This window comes from Camelus ferus, chromosome 17 (genome assembly GCF_009834535.1).
Source record: "Camelus ferus isolate YT-003-E chromosome 17, BCGSAC_Cfer_1.0, whole genome shotgun sequence".
NCBI lineage: Eukaryota > Metazoa > Chordata > Mammalia > Artiodactyla > Camelidae > Camelus > Camelus ferus.
In genome coordinates this window covers 38,048,431-38,067,098 of record NC_045712.1, presented here as the reverse complement: position 1 = coordinate 38,067,098, position 18,668 = coordinate 38,048,431, and the positions used below count along the sequence as shown (strand labels likewise).

General features: G+C 49.9%; 1 protein-coding gene and 1 long non-coding RNA gene across 8 annotated transcripts in view; one reads left to right on the top strand and one right to left on the bottom strand.

Annotated features, from left to right (window-relative positions):
- The first annotated feature begins 1,463 nt into the window (after positions 1 to 1,463).
- LOC116657234 lies at positions 1,464 to 18,298 on the top strand. 3 transcript variants are annotated; one of them, XR_004312305.1, is made up of 5 exons: positions 1,464 to 1,529; positions 3,057 to 3,206; positions 5,039 to 5,270; positions 13,384 to 13,525; positions 16,144 to 17,869. It is a non-coding gene; the product is annotated as an uncharacterized LOC116657234 (long non-coding RNA). The 3 variants fall into 3 exon arrangements; XR_004312306.1 differs by adding an exon at positions 18,175 to 18,298 and having other exon boundaries at positions 1,475 to 3,206; positions 16,144 to 18,027; XR_004312304.1 differs by having other exon boundaries at positions 1,475 to 3,206; positions 13,384 to 13,599.
- The window catches only part of ZDHHC3 (zinc finger DHHC-type palmitoyltransferase 3), a 107,480-nt gene continuing 103,314 nt past the window's right edge, over positions 14,503 to 18,668 (bottom strand). For 4 of the 5 annotated variants that reach the window (XM_032459033.1, XM_032459032.1, XM_032459034.1 and 1 more), the window contains one exon: positions 17,785 to 18,361. In XM_032459033.1, the coding sequence (XP_032314924.1) occupies positions 18,155 to 18,361 (207 nt within the window). In that variant the 3' untranslated portion in view covers positions 17,785 to 18,154. Of the gene's footprint in view, positions 15,758 to 17,784; positions 18,362 to 18,668 lie in introns of those variants that run through there. The other variant, XM_032459035.1, reaches the window with a different exon arrangement.

Here is an 18,668-nt window from a genome sequence, read left to right as displayed (position 1 = left end):
TGGTGGGGACTGCACAGGCAGGAACCCAGCGCAGATGGGGCAGGTAACAGATGTGGCGGGGGCACCTGAAAGTGTTTCTCACACACAGAAGCAAGAGGGAGGCCTGGGCTCCCCCGGACCCCGGGTGATCGGGGAAGGTGTGGAGATCAGAAGGCAGAGGAGATTATTCCAGACTGAGCAAAAGATGAACACTGGATGTTTGGGGCAGAGGGAAGCCTTGAGGACCTGGCGGGAGAGGGCACGTGGGTTGGGGAAAGGCTGCAGGTTGAGGGGCCCCAGGAGGCTGAGGACACCGGGGTGCTGAGGGGCAGTGCCTCACTGTGGGGACTGGACGTTCCCTGAAGCAGGAGAGTTTCTCTTGGAGCCAAGATCAAGACTCTGCGCCCCTTGGTGTTTCCAACAACATGATGGTGCAGCTCTGCCCAAGGTCATCTGAGAAATGTCCCTGGCAGGTGACAGTTCAGTGAGTCCAGTGTGGAGGTGAGGGCCCAGGGGCTGGCACGCTGCGTGGCTGGCTGGCTTCGGGCAGTTTCCTTACCTAACGTGAGGAGCCTTTTCCTTGCTGAGTGTTCATTCCCGTGATGCCTTCAGTTCCTGAGCCCAGACCAGGTGGGCCATCTGCTTTCAGGGGGAGGCCACCCACCCATGGTGACACCTGCGCTTCCTGTCCAAGAGGCCTAAACATCTCAGGGATGATAGAGGACCTTTTTTGTTGTATATATATATATATATATATATATATATATATTTTTTATTGAAGTATAGTCTGTTTACAATGTGTCAATTTCTGGTGTACAGTGCAATGGTTCAGTTACACATAAACACACGTATTCATTTTCATATTCTATTTCACCATTAGTTACTACAAGATATTGAATATAGTTCCCTGATAGAGGACTTTGAGTCAGTCCAGCAGAGTGGAGCCAGGGCTGTCTCTCCCAAAGTCCCTTTTTCCCTCACCCTTCCCAAGGCTCAGTAGCTCCGACTGTGGTCACACCTCCTACATTTCACTTCTTCCCCTTTTCATTTCAGAAGGAACAACGTTCCCTGGAATAAATGAGCAAGAAGTAAATACGAAAACTCCCATCATCCCACCAATTAACAGCTGTCAGTCTTTGTTTCCAGTCTTTTTCTATGACTATATAAATGTTTAAGTACAAAGATAGAAGTGTTTTTTTGTTTCTCTCTCCATTCACATTACAAGGTGTTGTGAATGTTCACCTTTTGTCTAGTGGTCCCCCTACAAGAGAACTGTTCACGGTGGTTTCTTGCTCCAGCGGGTTGGCTGGTGGTGGCCAGTCACCCTGTTCCCCTCTGGGGGAACATGCGGTTTTTATGATTGTCCAGTCTTTTCAGTGTTGTAGTAAACCATCAGATCTCTGGACTAGCCTGTGAATATTTCTGGAGGACAAATCCCAGAAATTTAATTGCTAGGTTAATTACAGGATTTTTTTTTTATTTCCAGGATTTTGAAATGGCAATGCCGTTGGATTCCTTGAGAAGTAGAATTTGCAGCTGGAAATGAGGCAGTGAGTGGGCTACCTGCTGGCTTCCTGTCCAGACCCCAGACTCTCAAGCCTGGGTTTTGCAGCATTTGAGTGTTTTTCAGTTTTCATGAAAATCTCTTTATGAAAACGCTCTTGAAATGTTCTCTCATCTGGAAGTCTCCGTTTTTGTAAGAAGCCTGTGGGAAGGTTGACATCATGGTTACGCCCCAGTGGTGGAAACTGGGTGGGGAAGGAGCTGTATTTCTTCAACATAAGTATTATTTAAAAATTTTTTTCTTGTGCAACACATATGAAGGATGTGTATCTTAAGTGTACCCATGATGTATTTTTACATATAAACACACCCATGGAACCAGCCCCCAGGCCCAGGTGCACATGCCCCGCATCCTGGAAGGTCCCCTGCACCATGCCTTTGTAACAATCATGCAGGGCCTGCTGTGGGCAGTGCTGGGGGACAGACAAGAAGGCAAAACCACGGTCTGCCTTGCTGCTTAGGGGAACAGGAATGTTGTCACAGTCTTCCTGCTGGTGCCGGGACAAGCCCCTTCCGGAACCCAGGCCCCTTGTGGACCAGTCGTGGGGTCGGCTTCCCAGTGGGTTGGGGGCAGGGGCTCAGCGTCTCCCTCCTGCTGCAGGGGGTCAGGGTCAGGGGCGTGGGGAGCTGGAAGGAAGTTGTAGAGCTGTGTCGGGGGCATCCTGTCCCCGCTTCACCTCCTGTGCCACCTCTCTGAGCCTCAGTTTTCCCATCAGCAAAATACTAAAGATAGTTAAGTGAGCTACTACATGGAAATATCTCATAGTCCTACGTTGCAAGCGTCTAAGGAAAATGAGGCACAGAAGAGGTAAAACGGCTAAGGCCCTACAGCCAGTTAGAGGCAGAGCTGGGATAGGAACCAAGAGCCCACTGCTCCTGTGAGGTAACTTACAGTAAGAAGCATCTCACAGGTTTTAGGGGGCTCCTGGCTCACAAACAAGTGTTTGTGACAGTGACAAGCCACTGTGGCTGCAGCAGCATCTGTTTATCCTAAGGAGCCGTCCAGCCATCATCTGCCCTAAAGCCTGGGGCTCCCTGGGGCCGACGCCCTCCGGGGCTCCGGCTGCTTGTGTTCCATCACAGAGTGTATTTTGTTTCTGTTTTTTGTTTTTCTTCTTTGCTGTAAAAGACAGCTGACATCTAACTTGCCCCTGAAGTGCCAGTGCTGGGCCAGGCCCCTCATGTTCGTCTTAGCTGTGGAATCGTCCCAGCCACCTGGGAGGGGGCTTCGTCTCCAGGCTGTAGCGTTGGGGTGAAGCTCAGAGAGGGCAAAGGTGAAAACACCTTCCAGGCTTTGACTTGAGTCTGTCTTGGCCATCAAGGGAATTGCCAGTCTCCTGGCTCGTGCACCGGCCATCCTAGGTTGCCCTGGCCACTACCGGTCTCCAGACGACACAGGTTTCCTCCAGATGGAGTGATGTCTTAGGACTGATGGGTTCCTCTGGGAGGCATTCTTGGGGTTCAGAGTGTGGCCAAAGGGGGTTGTGTCCATCATGTCTTGTCTCTCTGCTTAGGTCGAGATGCGGTCAGCAGCCCGCCACCCGATGCCACCATGGGCAGTTACCACCCGCTAGTGAAAAGTGGAAACAAGCATGTCTTTAAGCCTGAAGGAAACATTTTGGTGTTTGCTTCAACCCATGGTGTGAAGATAACGTGAAACTCAGGTCAGTTGGGAAGTGTGTCAAGCAAGATGCATGCGGGGAGGCGAGCAGCAGCACCTACTGTATGCCCCGCATGGTCCGTGAGCTTTGCTCGCTCCCCAGGTACTTGCAAACAGGTGAAGGGACCTGACCCCGGGGCAGATCACAGGCAGCTTTGGAGCATCCTCTCTGTGGCTGAGCTCCTTGGCTGTTTCCCTTCTCCTCGCCTGCCTGACCCCACACCCCAGCTGGCCTTTGCTTCCACCCCTGTACAGAGCTGCCCTCATAGGTGGGTCACCTAACTTCTTATTTGTCTCCTCCAGGCGTAGGCGCAGGGCCTGACTCCTGACAGGTGTTTCCTTCCTTCTGGGAGCTCTGTGCTCTTTCAGGTCTCCTCTCTCCTCTGCAGGGTCGCTGGCCCTGCCCTTTCCTTCCTTCCTGCGTTGCCACTGGAACCTTCACGCAGAGGCCCCTGGAGCGCATTTCTCCCCCGACCAGCGCCAGCCTCTCTCCCGAGGCAGCTGGACACCCTGTTGCAGCCTCACCTGCGGCACATTCGACACCAGCCCTTCTCTACACCTGCTCTCCTCCTGCAGGCCTTGTGAGCTGGAAACCATCAGGTGTACAAGCTAGAAACCACAGGGCTTTTTTTTTTTTTTTTAATTTGTTGTGGAAATCATTTAAAGCTGCAGAAAAGGAGGCAAAAATGGTGTAGAGAACACCCACAGGCCCTTCATCCAGATCCACCTGCTGCGAACGCCTTGCCCTGTTCGCTTCATCTCCCCCCCGCCCCCGCACACGCGCACACACAGGCACACACTTTATTTTTGAACCATTTGAGAGTAAGTTACGAGCACTATAGCTCTTTTTAAACATTTCAGCGCCTAGTTCCTAAGAACAGGGGTTTCTTACTGCTCCACTGTTACCAGCGTCAGTAATTCAGTGTTGACATAACACTAACTCATCCACTCACAGGAATTCCCGCTTCATCATGGGTCAGTCATGTTCTTCATAACATTTTTTCCCTTTGGTACAGGATCCAGGCCAGGGTCATGTGCTGTGCTCAGTTGTCATGTCTCTCTATCTCCTTTAATCGGGAACCATTCTTCTGCCTTTCTTAGCCTTTTTTTTTGACAGCGACTTTTTTTAAGAATTAAAGCCTCCCCCTGCCTCTTTTTTTTTTTTTTTTTTTTTTTGACTAGGATGTTCATCATTTGAGGTTTGACTGATTCATCATCTTTCAACCCAGGTGATGCCTCCCCAGCTGGAATATTACGCAAGTGATGGGTCATTCTCAGGACATCACAGCTGGAGACACAGTGTCCCCTGCCCCTCAGTGGGATGTTAAATTTGATCATTTGGTCCGAGTGTTTTCCAGTTTCTTTGCTATATAATTACTATTATTTCCTTCCTAACTAATAAGAAATGTGTGTGAAGAAACTTGAAAGCCATGAGAATGTCCTCATCAAAATTCTCCTCCCCTGGATTTACCAACCCCTGACAGCTCTTACCTGACCAGACTTGTCTCTGATGGTTGCACAGTGATTTTCCAACTCCAGCTCTCCCTCCATGCTCACCTGCTGGCCCCTGGCACTCTCCTGTAAGCAGAGCCCTGCCCCCACCCCGTCTTTCTTTCCTTCTTGCTCTCCTGTCCGTAGATCTGTGTGGACTCGTGGGTCTCCTTTGTTCCCAGTGGTTTACAGTCCATTCCTGGTCTTAGTTATGTCTGTGCCGAGTCTGTGCCGCGTTCGCCCAGGGGCAGCCCCTCACAGCTGGCTCAGGAGGTGAGCATCTTTTTGGTGCCTGTCTTAACTCGTGCCTCCCATGTCCCACCCCACAACACTCATTGTTTCCAGCCCCTCGTGGAGACCTGGCAGGACCTCCCCACAGGCCAGGCAGCTTCCTGTGACAGGCCTGCCCACACCCAGGGAGCAGACGATGACCCCACATGCATGTGTGCTCTGGCTTCGGAGGATGTGGCTTTCATGGCGGATGAGGCGGAGTAGAATGACTACGTGCTCGACAACGCGGGCTGCCGTTCCATGTGTTGTACTGACTCTGTCCAAGAAAAGACCGGGAACTGGCCAGGTAATGAACGTGTCATCCTGTGTCTGGGCCAGGCCCCATTGTTTCGCTAGGTAGTTGCCAGTAAAGGTTATGGAGAGAGGTTTGTGAGCCTCAAGTCAAACCCCAGCCCCACACATGTGGCACTTACCCAGAGAGGGGTGACCGCCCCCCCCACGAACGTGCAGACAGGTGGCAGAATCAGAGCTGGGTCTAGGGCCTCTCCCATCCCCTCTGCTCCCTGCCACCACCCGCCTCCCAGTGTGTTCGTCAAAGAACAAGCCACTTGATAATTACTCACAGGGAAGCCCCATGACAAGTGGAACATTGGTGTAGATAAAGAGCTTCTAAAACAGATTTTATTAGAAGACTTTGGTCTGGAGGCCTCTGTTCAGTGGAAGGATGGAAGTCTCCGTGCAGCCATGAGGCAGAGCAGCAGTGTGGAAGGAGCAAGGGCTCCTTGGCTCTAAAGGCACAAATCCAGTGGTGAGGAGTCAGGCGCCAGACACTTCCCACCTTCTCTCACCACCTTTTGCAACAAAAGCTTCTGGAAAGTGCCATGCTTTATACAACCACCTGCTGCCCCTCCTCTCCCTGGGTCTGGACATCCCAGACAGGACAGGAGGGGGACTGACTCCCACGCATGAGGCCTGCTGTGTGTGCTCTGCAAAATGCTTCCCGTGCATCCTCTTGTTTCATCCTCAGTCTCCCCCGCCCCGGGGCCCAGTTACCGCCGCTACTTACAGGGGAGGGGGTGGAGGGAAACTAGATGGAAGTGGTGGGCACAGGAGGCGGGGGGCAGCCGTCAGCAGAGGAAGGAGACAGCCAGAATGAGGACCACAGGAGGGTGGGGAGGAAGGAATCAGCCGAATCCTAGGTAACTGCCCCTTGGAGAAAATCAAGGGGTGACTTGAACCCCAAAGAACTATAACCACGGAACTCTCCCAGACTCCTTCTGGGGGGTGAAGGTGACTAGCCATTCCTTTTATTCTGGTAGTTGCCCTCTCAGATTACAGAAGTAACCCGTGGACTTCAACGCTGTAAATATGCTAAGACCATTGAATCATCCAGCTTAAAGGGTGAATTTTATGGGATGTAAATTATATCTTGACAAAGTGGTTTGAAATAAATACATCAATAGAATTTTTTAAGTAACACATGTGTTTATCACAAAAGACCTCCACAACTTAGAAGATAAACATGGAAAGAAATGAAATACTCTCTTCCTTCAGTGATAATGACTTAACATTCTAGTGTGTTTTCTTTTTTCTTTTTTTAATTAATTGAAGAATAGTTGATTTACAATGTTGTGTTAGTCTCTGGTGTACAGCATAGTGATTCAGTTATTTTATATTTATGTTCTTTTTCATTACGGGTTACTACGTAATGAATACAGTTCCCTGTGCTGTGCAGTAGGGCCTTGTGCATCTATCCTGTCATTCTTTTTTCTATTGCTAACGCGTACAGAGTTGAGAAAATGTTATATATGCAAGCTTTGTAGTCCATTTTATTAACTTGATCACAAAGGAATTTTTGCCGTGGTAGTAAAATCCCTTCTGGTACGTTTTTAACAGTAATATATGTAATATCCCGTCTCCCGGCTCTGTGGGCTTACTTACCTCTGCTTTATAGATGGACATTTAATTGGCTTCTAGTTTTCTGTGCTGGGGAGACTTGGTGAGCCCGTGGGCAGAGTTCTGCACCCGGAGTGGGGTCGTCCCACAGGGTAGTTGTGAGGTGCAAATTAAGGGGTATTTGTTAAGTTTCTGACGTGGAGCAAACACTTGTTAGTGGCCTCTGTCTTCCTTTCACAAAACAGTTTGAGAAAAACGTCCTGAACTGCTGCACTGGCCTGCTGCGCCAGAGCCCCCTCAAGCCTTGGAGCCCAAGGCCCCGTGCTGGCGTGCAGGGCCTGTGTGAGGCTCTGGTGGGTGTCGGAGGCCCGCCCACAGCCACCATGCCCCTGCCTGGACGGGCCCCTTGGGGCCCCACCCTGCCTCTGCTAAAGCCTGTGCTCTGGGGAGAGTAGAGAGGGGCCTTTGATTCTAGAGAAATACCCTCCTCTTGCTCATCGAGTGTGCATCGGGTTGGATAAGACCTCCAGTTCCAGCCTTTGCTCCTCCAGGAAGATCTCTGGCTGTGAAGTCAGGGCACGGCCACCTCCGGGAGTCACAAAGGTCTCAGCTCAGGAGGGTTCTCTTCATGGAGACGCTCCCTGGGCCAAAGAAGCCTGCTGCGCTCACATCCACCTGCTGTGTTTTCTTCACAGCACCTGCCATTCCTGGAAGTGCTGGTGAGTCCCCCACTTCCAGTCGGATCCCCAGTGTCGCCCCCCTCCTGCAGGGCCTGGAAGCTGCCCACTCTGGCTGAACACCGGGCTCCCGTTTGCTTGAAATATCACAGCTCTGAGAGTCATTCACAAGTTGTTTTATTAATTTATTTAATTTTATTTTTTATATGTATTTTTATTGAAGTACAGTCAGTTTACAATGTTCTGTCAATTTCTGGTGTACAGCACAATCACTTACTCATACATGAATATACATATATTCGTTTTCATATTAGTTTTAACCATAACTTACTACAAGATATTGAAGATGGTTCCCTGTGCTATAGAGTATAAACTTGTTTACCTATTTTATATATAGTAGTTAGTACTTGCAAATCTAGAAATCCCAATTTATCCCTCTGACACCCTCTCCCTCTGGTAACCATAAGTTTGTTCTCTATGCCTCCGAGTCTGTTTCTGTTTGGTAAATAAGTTCATTTGTCATTTTTTCTTTTTTTTTCAATTCAAAAAATAAGTGATATCATGTGGTATATTTCTTTGTCTTTCTGGCTGACTTCACTTAAAATGGCATTCTCTGGGTCCATCCATGTTGCTGCAAATGGCATTATTTCATTATTTTTTTATGGCTGAGTAGTATTCCGTTGTATCAATATACCACAGCTTCTTTATCCAGTCATCTGTTGATGGACATTTAGGTTGTTTCCATGTCTGGGCTATTGTATATAGTGCTTCTGTGAATTTTGGGATGCTTGTGACCTTGTGAATTAAGCTTCCCTCTGGATATATGCCAGAGTAGGACTGTTAGAGCATATGGTAAGTCTGTTTTTAGTCTTTGGAGGACTCTCCATACTGTTTTGCATAATGGCTGCACCAAACTACATTCCCACCAACAGTGTGGGAGGGTTCCCTTTTCTGCAAACCCTGTCCAGCATTTATCACTTGTGGGCTTTTGAATGATGGCCATTGTGACCACTGTGAGGTGATATGGCCTTGTGGTTTTGATTTGCATGTCTCTGATAATTAGCAATACTGAGCATTTTTCCATGAGCCGATTGGCCATCTATTTCTTTCTTGGCAAATTGCTTGTCTAGGTCTTTTGCCCATGCATGGATTGGGTTTTGTTTTTTTCTTATCAAGTTGTATGAGCTGTTTATATATTCTGGAGATTAAGCCCTTGTCGATCTCATCTTCTGCAGATATTTTCTCCTATTCTGTAAGTTGGCTTTTTGTTTTGTTCATGGTTTCCTTTGCTGTGCAAAAGCTTGTACATTGAATTAGGTCCCATTTGTTTTTGCTTTTGTTTCTATTGCTCGGGTAGATTTTGCTAGGAGAACATTGTTGATCTTTATGTTGGATAACATTTTGCCTATTTTTTTTCTACAAGGTTTATAATGTCTTGTCTTATATTTAATTCTTCAAGACATTTTGAGTTTATGTTTGTGTGTGGTGTGAGGAGGTGTTCTAACTCCACTGATTTACATGCAGCTGTCCAGTTTTACCACCATTTCCTGAAGAGACTGTCTTTACTCATTATATGTTCTTGTTTCCTTTGTCAAAGTTTAATTGATGAAAAGTTGTGGTTTATTTCTGGACTGTCTTCTGTTCCATTGATCCATATGTGTCAAAAACTGGACATTTTGAAGAGTATAATTTGGCAATTCTGGAAATCAGATCCTGGCTCACTCCCCGTGACCTGGGGTTTGTTTTTTCATTTGTTTGTTGTTGTTGTTGGTTCTTCACCTTCCCTGCCATTCCTGCAGCGCATGTATTCTTCAGTGTACGTGGCCACTGAAATCTCTGCTCAGTTTGCTTAATGGTCCGCTACGGATTGGTCAGGGATTTCCATAAACTTCTTGGACAAGTACGTCTCCCAGCCTTTACCAAGGCGCTCTGTGTAAAGCTGGGGTGCACATTAAATGTCCTGGCAGGCAGATTTCATGTCTGCTGTAGCCTTGTGTTCCTGCCTGAGCAGGGTTTCAGGGTCAGTCGGAGGTGAGCGCTTACAGCTGTCTCGGGTGTTTGCCGGGCACATGCACAGCCCTGCACAGTGCACGAGGCTTCCTAGATTCCCAGGCATCTGTCTGGGCTTTTCAAAGTCCCTATGAATATTATTTAGCTTTTCCTTAAGTTTTTTTGGTAAGCATCTTTTCCCCTCAAGTGTTATTAGTGCCTTAGGCAACTACAGTGTTGAACAATCCCCCCCCCCCTTTTTTGACAAATACCATGAGGTCAAGAAGAGTGATAAGGAGTGAGCTCTGAATCAGGTCAAATAAAGATCAGCCCCATGGGTGGGTGTTCCATGGGATGGCCGGGCAGGTCTGAGAACGCCAGTTCTCTGGTGGTTGGCTTTGGGGAGCTACAAACCCGTCTGCTCCCTTGAGAGGTGCTGGGGCTGCCAGCTTTCGCTGTGCCTTGGTGCGGCTGGACTCCAAGGCCACTCTGGTGATGTGGAGAAAGGGATGGGACTCGGCAGGTTAAAATGCCACGTGACACTCTGTTCTCACTGAGAATAAAGGCTCTTCAGATAGTTTCAAGGCTCATGTTAATTTCAAGAGTTCTGAAAGAGTTGACTTTGATCATTTTTGCCAGTGTTCTCATTGCTTTTACGGAGGAGCAAATTTTCCCCTTCCCAGTGACGTCAGAATGTGTTAGGATTCAGGAATGGTGATTTGAACCCCTCTCTGGGTGAATTCATAGTTCTTGGGCCCCTGGAACGTCTCTGCAGTCCTGGCAGGTGGGCAGGCTGCTACTGCCTCCAGGGTGGGTTTGGATACTTGGTTCTGGGAGGAGCACTCTAAGCTGCTTTTGTGTCTCACTCAGGGTCCCCTGAGGAGAGGGAGGTCCTAAACCATGCCTTCTCCCTCTTCACTTACACGAGAGACTACAAACTCCCCCCAAAGGAGGACCTTCCTCAGATGTATGTCCAGGCAGATCCTGTGCTGCTGGGAAACTCTATTGATAAAGTTCACCAGCACTCTAATAAGAGAGACAGCTACCCCAAAGACTGTCACACCTTGGGTTCCTTTGAACTGCAGACCATACATAGGCAAAAACACCACCAGCCTGGGAGTCCCCCATGAGGCCACGCAGATGCAAGGTCGAGGTACTGTCACCAGGGACAGGAAGAGGCCATGGGCCCCAAACAGGATCAGAGTCCCTACTATCTGAGATGCCTTTCTTCTCTGTGGACTGTTTCCATATACTAACTAACTTCTGTGTGTGAGTAAACACAAATATTTATTAAGCATCTACCATTTGGTAGTTAAGAGGAATCCAGGCACAGAGAGGACGTGGGCCAGAGACTGCTGGTCCAGGAGCCTGGGGTCTGTCACAGAGTCAGACATGTGGGGTGCTGGAGGTGTCATGAGGAGTCCTCCTTTACAATGGCAAAGCTTTTCATCTCAAATGCCCACTCCAATCAGTGGGTCGTGGGTACCCAAGGCAGTTGAGAATGAACAGAGGAGTCCTGACAACAGCTAGTGATGTCTCCATGGATTTGGGATGGGAGCCTGGAGAACTCAGCCCAACTTTGTGTTTTCTAAAGAAAGAGACCTGCCCAGAGGAGCTCGGTTCCATCCAGATTTAATCTAATTCTGTGCTTGATGACGAAAGCTCCTGGGGGCTGTAATAAGTGGCCACACCCCTCCTCTCTCACTCTTTAACATCTGAAGAGACTCTATCCTTCGACTCCAGTACCTACATGGGCAGCCTGACTTTGATGAACCAGTCATCATAGGTTTTGTAATTGTGGAGTCCAAGGGAACAGCTGCCTCTCAGGTGTCTGCATCTTTCCAGTACCCTGCACTCTCTGAGGTGCGCCACCTGCTGGCCAGAAAGGGCTCCTTCCTGGAGGTTGGCCTTGGTGTTGGGGTGGGGCCCTAAGACCTCTTGTGGGGGCCTGTGGTTGGCTTATTCGTCAGGTCAATTGCATTGCACCTTGTTTTTCTAAGTAAGTATTTCTGGAGAAGTGATGGACCTAGCAATTTTTTTTTAAAGTTTCTAGTCAGGTGAGTTTTTAACGTTTTAATTTTGGGAATTAGTATGTTCAAGTTATTAAGTTGCAAAAGATACAGTGAAAGCTTTCTTAACTCTTTCCACAGGTGATCCATGCCATCAATTTCTTGTGTATCCATCTAGAAATTTCATATACAAGTAGCTAAAGTGCAGGGCTTGGCACAGGTCCCCACGTGAGTCAGATCGACAGTGCGAGGTGTAACTGGGTGCCAGACTGTTCAGAGCCTTGCAAGTGAGTTTTCTCCCGGGGAAAAATGGTCCCTGTTCTACAGACTTCATGGCAGGTTTCAAATGAGGCTGTGCTCTAAGCTTCTAATAGCGTCTATGAGAAGTTCTAAGCTGATAATTTACTTGAAGGGCCTTGTCACAAAGCCCTTCTCTTCTGAAGCCCTTGCCTACAGGAAGGGTTGTCATGGCCCTACAGGTGGGGGCCTGTGCCCAGCTGGTGTGCTGTAAGTGGGGACTGGGCAGGCTAACAATTTGCACCCCTCCTTTTAAGAGACTGTTCTTTGAATTTCTTTGGAGGTGGGGACGAGGACCAAGAGGGCAGTGTGCAGGGGCAGGACGCTAGCACTGGCACCACCCCTAACGCCTGGACATTTGCCCGGACCCCACACACGCTTTGCCTACTCAGAGAAATGGGATCCCTGTGGTTACTGGGCCCACCCTCCTTGGAAGGCAGTTGGGGGTCTGCCATTATTTAAGTGTCAACAGTTTCTCTTGGGGATTTCACTCCCTCACCCCGGTAGCTTAGCAGGGTGTGTCTTCCACTTTCTGAGAGGAACTGGGGAAAATACACATCTCTCCAGCCAGTCGTGTTTCAGGTACCTTGTAAACAGTGCTCTAGCTTTGCCTGGCTGGCCTGCCTCTTAATTGGCTCTGACTATTTCAGGAATTAAGAGGTTTCAGCTAATAAGTCTGTGCTGCCCGTGGGAGGGAGAAGCCACGAGGTGTGGGTGGGAAGTGGGAACTGTATCGGAAGAGCTAGATATTTGGATGAACATTAGAAACGAGGCCAAGCCTGCAACACGCGAAACAAGATGCCAGCCTGGGGTGCTGTGGGGGCCCGAGGAGGCGGGCTCGGCCAGAGCCAGGCGGGGCACAGGGCACACCAGTGTCCAGTGCTCCGGCTCTGGACGGATTAGAGGTAGGGTACTCTGAGGGAGGAGGAACAGAGCTTAGCTTCAGTTCTGCTGCTTCCCCTGGGCTGCTCCACGAGGCAGCCTGGCTGGGAGGCCATTCTGGGACTTGGGGTCCTGTCTGTGAGGAGGTACGGTATCTATGGGGCTGGAGGGGAGCCCTGGTGGGGGATGCAGGGGGCTGTGTATTCACCCTGGAGCGCGGGAAGGGCGTCTACGGGGATCCTCCCTCATGAATGTCCCATGTTTCAAGCCTCCCTGCACCTGTCTGTCCTGCTGGAGGGGGCATCTCAGAACCACAGGCTGCAGCTGGAGCTGGGCGGTGCTGGAAGGTCTTAGTTTGGTGAGGAGGGATCCTGATTAGGGCTGCAGAGCCGCCAGGATACAGGTCAGGCTGGAACTCTGGCTGGCACGGCATGACGCCTTGAGTCTGACAAAGCTCAGGATGTCAGGTTATATACATACATATATGACTGCTGGCAACACCAGAAGCTAAGAGAAAGGCATGGAAGAGATTCTCCCCTAAAGCCTTCAGATACATAGATGTTTGTGTCTGTACACACAGGCGCACACGCACTTTCCCGGCTTGATACAACTTGTCATTGTGTTTCCGCTCCTGGTGTAACTCACCTGAGAACATATACCTGACTCAAGTGTGTCTTCTCCCCGCTCCTCATCCCACCCCCGCCCCCAGCTGCCTCACGCACACGGACCCCGCCGGCCAAGCCACTTCTCGGCACTTGCGTCTTCAGGGACACCCTGCACTTCCCTTTGACAGGCACCAAGTTCTCTGTGGAAAGCCTGGGCGTCTCCCCGCTGCAGACTGTTGACCAAGGGTGAGTCTGCTTAAGCTGTTCTTACAAACAGGGCAGGACGAACTCAACAGGACGTATCTCTGCTACGTGTGCAGGTATTTCTGAGATGTGATTTCCCAGTAGTGAGTTATAGGGTCAGAATATATAGATACATTTTGCTAATGTCAAATTGCTTTGGGAAAAGATTACATTGATACACCCTCCACCAACAGATCTTTTTGATTTTTGCCAATATAATGGTTGAACCATGTTTTAATTTGCATCTGATTATTTGTGAGGCTGAATATTTTTGTTAATTGACTATTTGTTGCCTGATCATATCCTTTGCCTATTTCATTAATTTTTTGTATTAATTTGTGTGTAGTCCTTATATAGTAAAGAGGGTCACTGTTGCAAATCATTTATCATCTATTTTTTTAACCTCTATGTGCCTTTCACCATTAGAACCTTTCAATTTTAATGTAGCCATAATGTAGTTAATTTTTTCCTTTAAGGATATTAGGTTTTACATCACCCCAAGAATATAGAAATACTCCCTATGCTTTTTCTAAAAATTTTGACTTTGTTTATACTATCAGGCATATGGAATTTAATTTTTGGGGGTGTGGAGTGATGTAGAGCCCCAACTTGGTCAAGTAATCTATCATTTCCTAATGTCTTGAAATGCTACTTTTAATTCTGATACATATCTGGGTATCTGGACTCTTAAATTTTCTCATTTAGATAGCGTAACATTGCATTAGAAGATAAATTATTGTTCTATAGTACGTATTGGTATATAGTAGGCTAATGCCCCCTACTCCCATTTTTCTTGTCCATAAAATTTATAAAAATTGTCGGGATTGAGGGGGGTGGGGTATAGTTCAGGTGGCAGAGCACATGCCTAGCATTCATAAGGTCCTGGGTTCAATCCCCAGTTCCTCCTCCAAAAATAAATAAGTAAAACCTAATTACCCCCCACCCCAAAATTAAAAAACAAAAACAAAAAACTGTTGGGATTGAGATTTGTACAGCATTGAATTTATCAGTTTATTTGGGGAGAACCAAGCCAAATGACCATGAGTCTTGCATCCAAGTATGTGGGATATTATTCCATTTACCAGGTTGTCTTTGTTACATTTAGAAAAGTTTTATTGTTTCCTTTGTATATAACTCTCACATTCCTAGTTGGGTTACTTCTGGGATGTTTTTATAGCTTTTGTGAATGAAATATTTTTCATTATATTTTGTAATTGCTTGCTGGACTGCATGGAAACGATTTTGATATGCTGATACCCAGCAAAGGACTTGAGCAAACTCTAAAGGTTTGCTCCTGAAAGGTTTCTGATGGTCTGTTTCTTATAGGGTGCCTGAGTACTCCAAGGAAAAACCGGTAGATTACTATTTTCCTTAGACCTTAAGGTACAGACCAATTAACTGACGTTTTGTAAAAATGGGTGCTATTCTGACTCCGCGGGCTGTGTGCGCACTCAGAGCCTGTTTCCAACAGGCTCCCAGGGGTTGCTGGTGTTGCAGCCCCAAGACCACACTGTAGTCATGAGAGGCTGGGTGATTCATGTGATTCATCATAAAACAGATGTTCCTCTTGGATTTTCATACAGGAGACAACTGTTGCTCATGCCCACGGAGCAAGAGCATCTGTACCCCCAGGCAAGGGTGGCCAGGAGGGCTTGTGAAAGGTCAGAGCTGGAAGAGGCCCTGGAAACCAGCACCTTGCTTTACATCTGAGAAAACTGAGGCCCAGGGAAGTGACTGTCATCGAAAGCATCAAAGCTTGGGGTCCCAGATTTGTGAGTGCCATCCTGGGGCCAGCTTATTCTAATTAGCTGGGGACTGGCCTTTGACAAGCCTCAGAATCTGAGCCTCAGTTTCCTCATCTATAAAGTGGGGATAATGTTACCTGTCCATTGGTTGGGATGGCTGTGAGAGTCAAATGGGCTGAACAGTAAGAGAAGGGACAGACGATGGCTTGAGTGCTTAAGGGGACCCAGGTCTGTCTGGCTCCAGAGGCCACGCTGTCTTCCCCCATGGTGCTGGTGAGTGAAGAAGTCCGTAGACCAGAGGGGTGCAGAGTCAAACTGGCTGGACCAGTTGGCGGTGGGTGTCATGGATGAACAGGAGTGGGTGCTGTCACTCGCCTTGGCTAACCAAGACTGGGTAGGAACCTGGGCCCCCCACACTTCTGGACCTTCTGACCTTTCATAATAAGCTGGAGGAGTGTGTGTGGTCTTCTACACTATGAAGCTTCTGGGTCTGAAAAGATGGCAAGAATTCAAGTTGTAAAAATCAGTGTGGACACAGCAGGTCAGAGGCTGAACTTGTCCTTGGCTTGTGAGTTTATAAAACAGTGCTGCCAACAGCTGAGATGTCACTGGTGGGGCCCCCTGGCAGCAGGTTCCAACACTGACCAGCTGTGTCCGACTCTCCAGCCTGGGGCCTAATCATCAGTTTGTCAGAAGCTCCCTGGGTGCTTCGAACAGCACCCAGTGGGAACGTCCCTTGTGCTGTGCCCAGTGATGGCCAGGACCTTTCACAGAGGCTGAGCGGAGGTTGGGACTCCCGGCTCTGCACACAGCTCACCTCCCCTCTCCACCGTCACCCTTGGCTGACCACATGTCTGTGTTTTTTGAATTTTCCAGGATGGTGAAGTGAGGTGAGACTATCAGATTCCAAATAAAAGGTACCCAAGAAATTTATCAAGTTTAGTTCCAATCAGGTGACAAAGAGGTTCCTGCTGAGAAGACTATTCTCAACCCCGGCTAGCCTCTGCCTGATGCTGCGGAAAGAGGCAGGAGCTCTGACTGCCTCTGAGCCTTGACTGAGCATTTCCTGATTTGGAATTAGCTTTCAGATCAGACGCCCAGCCTGGGCCACAGAACCCCACAACCCTGCCTTGAGTCATGGCCTCAGGGAGCAGGCCACGCTCTCTGCAGCCAGAACTAAAGGCTTCCACGGCCACAGGTCCCTCCCTGGAGCCAAAGGCCATCGGAAGCCCAGAGCTCCCCGCCCCGTGGGGAGATACCTGTTCTTCAGTTCCGGGCGCGTCTGCCTGGGAAGCACCTGCCCTGTGGCGTCTTCCCGCAGTGCGGGGCTGGGGCTGCTGTGTTGTCTGCTTGGAGTCCACGGGCTTGTGCTCCCAGATGCCCCACCCCATCCCTCCTCACCCCGTGAGCCCCAGCAGGTGGACGGGGCCTTTCCCTTGGACCTCTGCAGTCACCGAGCCCAGGCCTGCCCACCAAACCAGAAGCAGGACTGAGAGGCATGTGGTGTCTGTCCACCTTTGACTTTTGACAACTTCAGACAACTTGAAACTGCAGCACCTTAAACCCAACTTCACGGCCTCTACGGTTCCCCGAGGCTGGGTGAACTGTTGTGGTACTGGCAGGTCAGTAGGAGTTCCCAGTCTTTGTGTTCAACTCCCCAGCCCCTTGGTGGTGGCGGATGACCCAGTGGTTCCCCTGCTTGGTGTTGGTAAGTTAAAGTCATGAGACTTCATGGGGTTCAATGCGGGGAGGGAGGCAGATGATGACCAGCCCTGCCTCTCCTTGCGAGGGGGCCCTGCACCCCTGCTCCCTCCACACGGCCCCTGAACCTTCTCCAAGGAAGCCCACAGCCTCCTTCACCTCAGTCCCACCCAGACATTTCAGTCACATGTGAAAAAGACCCCCGACCCCCAGTCAGCGTTGGGAGAGAGCATCCCTCCCACACAGGCCAGCCAGCCTGAGCCCCTGGACTTGAGCCTCCCTGTGCAGGAATGCCTTCCCTTAGGACCCACCTTGGCTGTGGCCCTAGACCGGTCTGTGACTTGGCCGAGCCTGTTGCTTCAACTCCTCCCTCTCCTCCATTTCAGCCCTTCTCATGGCCAAGGATGTAAGACATTCCTCTGTACCGGCCGCCCTCCCCACCCCCAGGAACAGAGCTGCCTGTGCGACCCTGCGGGCCTCACTCAGGGTGCAGGCCCACCAGAGGGGTCCTGACTTTAACCAGTCTGAGGAGAAGGGTCCTCAACAAGGGGCCCCTTTCCGACCACTGCGGTGAAGATATCCCCAGGGGTGCCCCACTTTAAGCCTTCCGCCTTGCCCACCCCCTCACCTCACCTGAACTGACGGCCCCAAGGGCTGGCCTGGAAGCAGCTCAGGGACCTGTTGGAGACGACCCCAGCCCGCAGCACCCCCGCCCCTCGAGCAGGGGTTTGTTCCCGAGAGTGGTCGTCATCCTAGGAGCAGGCACCTCCTTGTGCCAACGGGAAGCCCTTTCCTGTGCCGCCCTCCAGAGACATGTTCAAATGACCAATATGCTTTTAATTAGTCATCTTGAAGCCACAGAATGTGTGGTCCCCTGGGTCACTTTTCCTGTCAGCAAGCTGCTTTGTGTCTTCTGGGGAACATCCGGGGCCGTCTGATCGTCTGACTTCCTAGGGCAGAGGACTCTCGGAGGGGTTGACGTCTTTGTTCTGGCCCCTGTGCAGGACACCTACTCCTCCCTCAGAGGCTATAACTCCAATTGGACACCCTCTGGCAGAGGTACTGTGTGGCTGAATGAGGGGTATTTTGTGCGTAATTTATGACATTAAGAGGAGGGGGGCCTGGGCTCTCAAGTCAAAAACCTTCAATCCTGGGCACTCTTGGCCCAAATGTCAACAGTAGGTGCTCAATAAATGCTCATTACAGGAAGGTACATTCTCCTCCTGCTGGAGATCTCACAAGATGATCCAGAGCCAAAGGTGAAGCTGGTAAGTCTGTGCTGTGTGACACTCACCTGTCTCCCAGGCCAGAAATGGGAGAGAAGAGGCTTCCTTAGAGGTGTCCCCTCGGTGACCTGAGAGAGGGTGCTGCCCCCGGGGCTGGCCTGGGACCTCTGGCGGAAGACAGGAGACTCCGGTGACCGAGGTAGAATTGAGAGCTTTTTATTCAAAGAGGCAGAGGCTTGCGCCCAGTTTCCCTCCCTGCAGCCCTCGTCCTGTTCTGACATCAGTTGCAGTGCTGTCTGGGGCTGAGCAGAATGTTATGCTGTCCACAGTGGCCGTGGTGACACAGCTGTGTCACTGGCAGGACACGAGGCTCAGGGGTGGGCAGGTTAGCCCCAGCCAGCCTGGCTGGGGCCAGGTCCCACCCTCCCAGGACGCAGTCTGACCCGGCTGAGGTCCAGAGTGGACGGACCCACC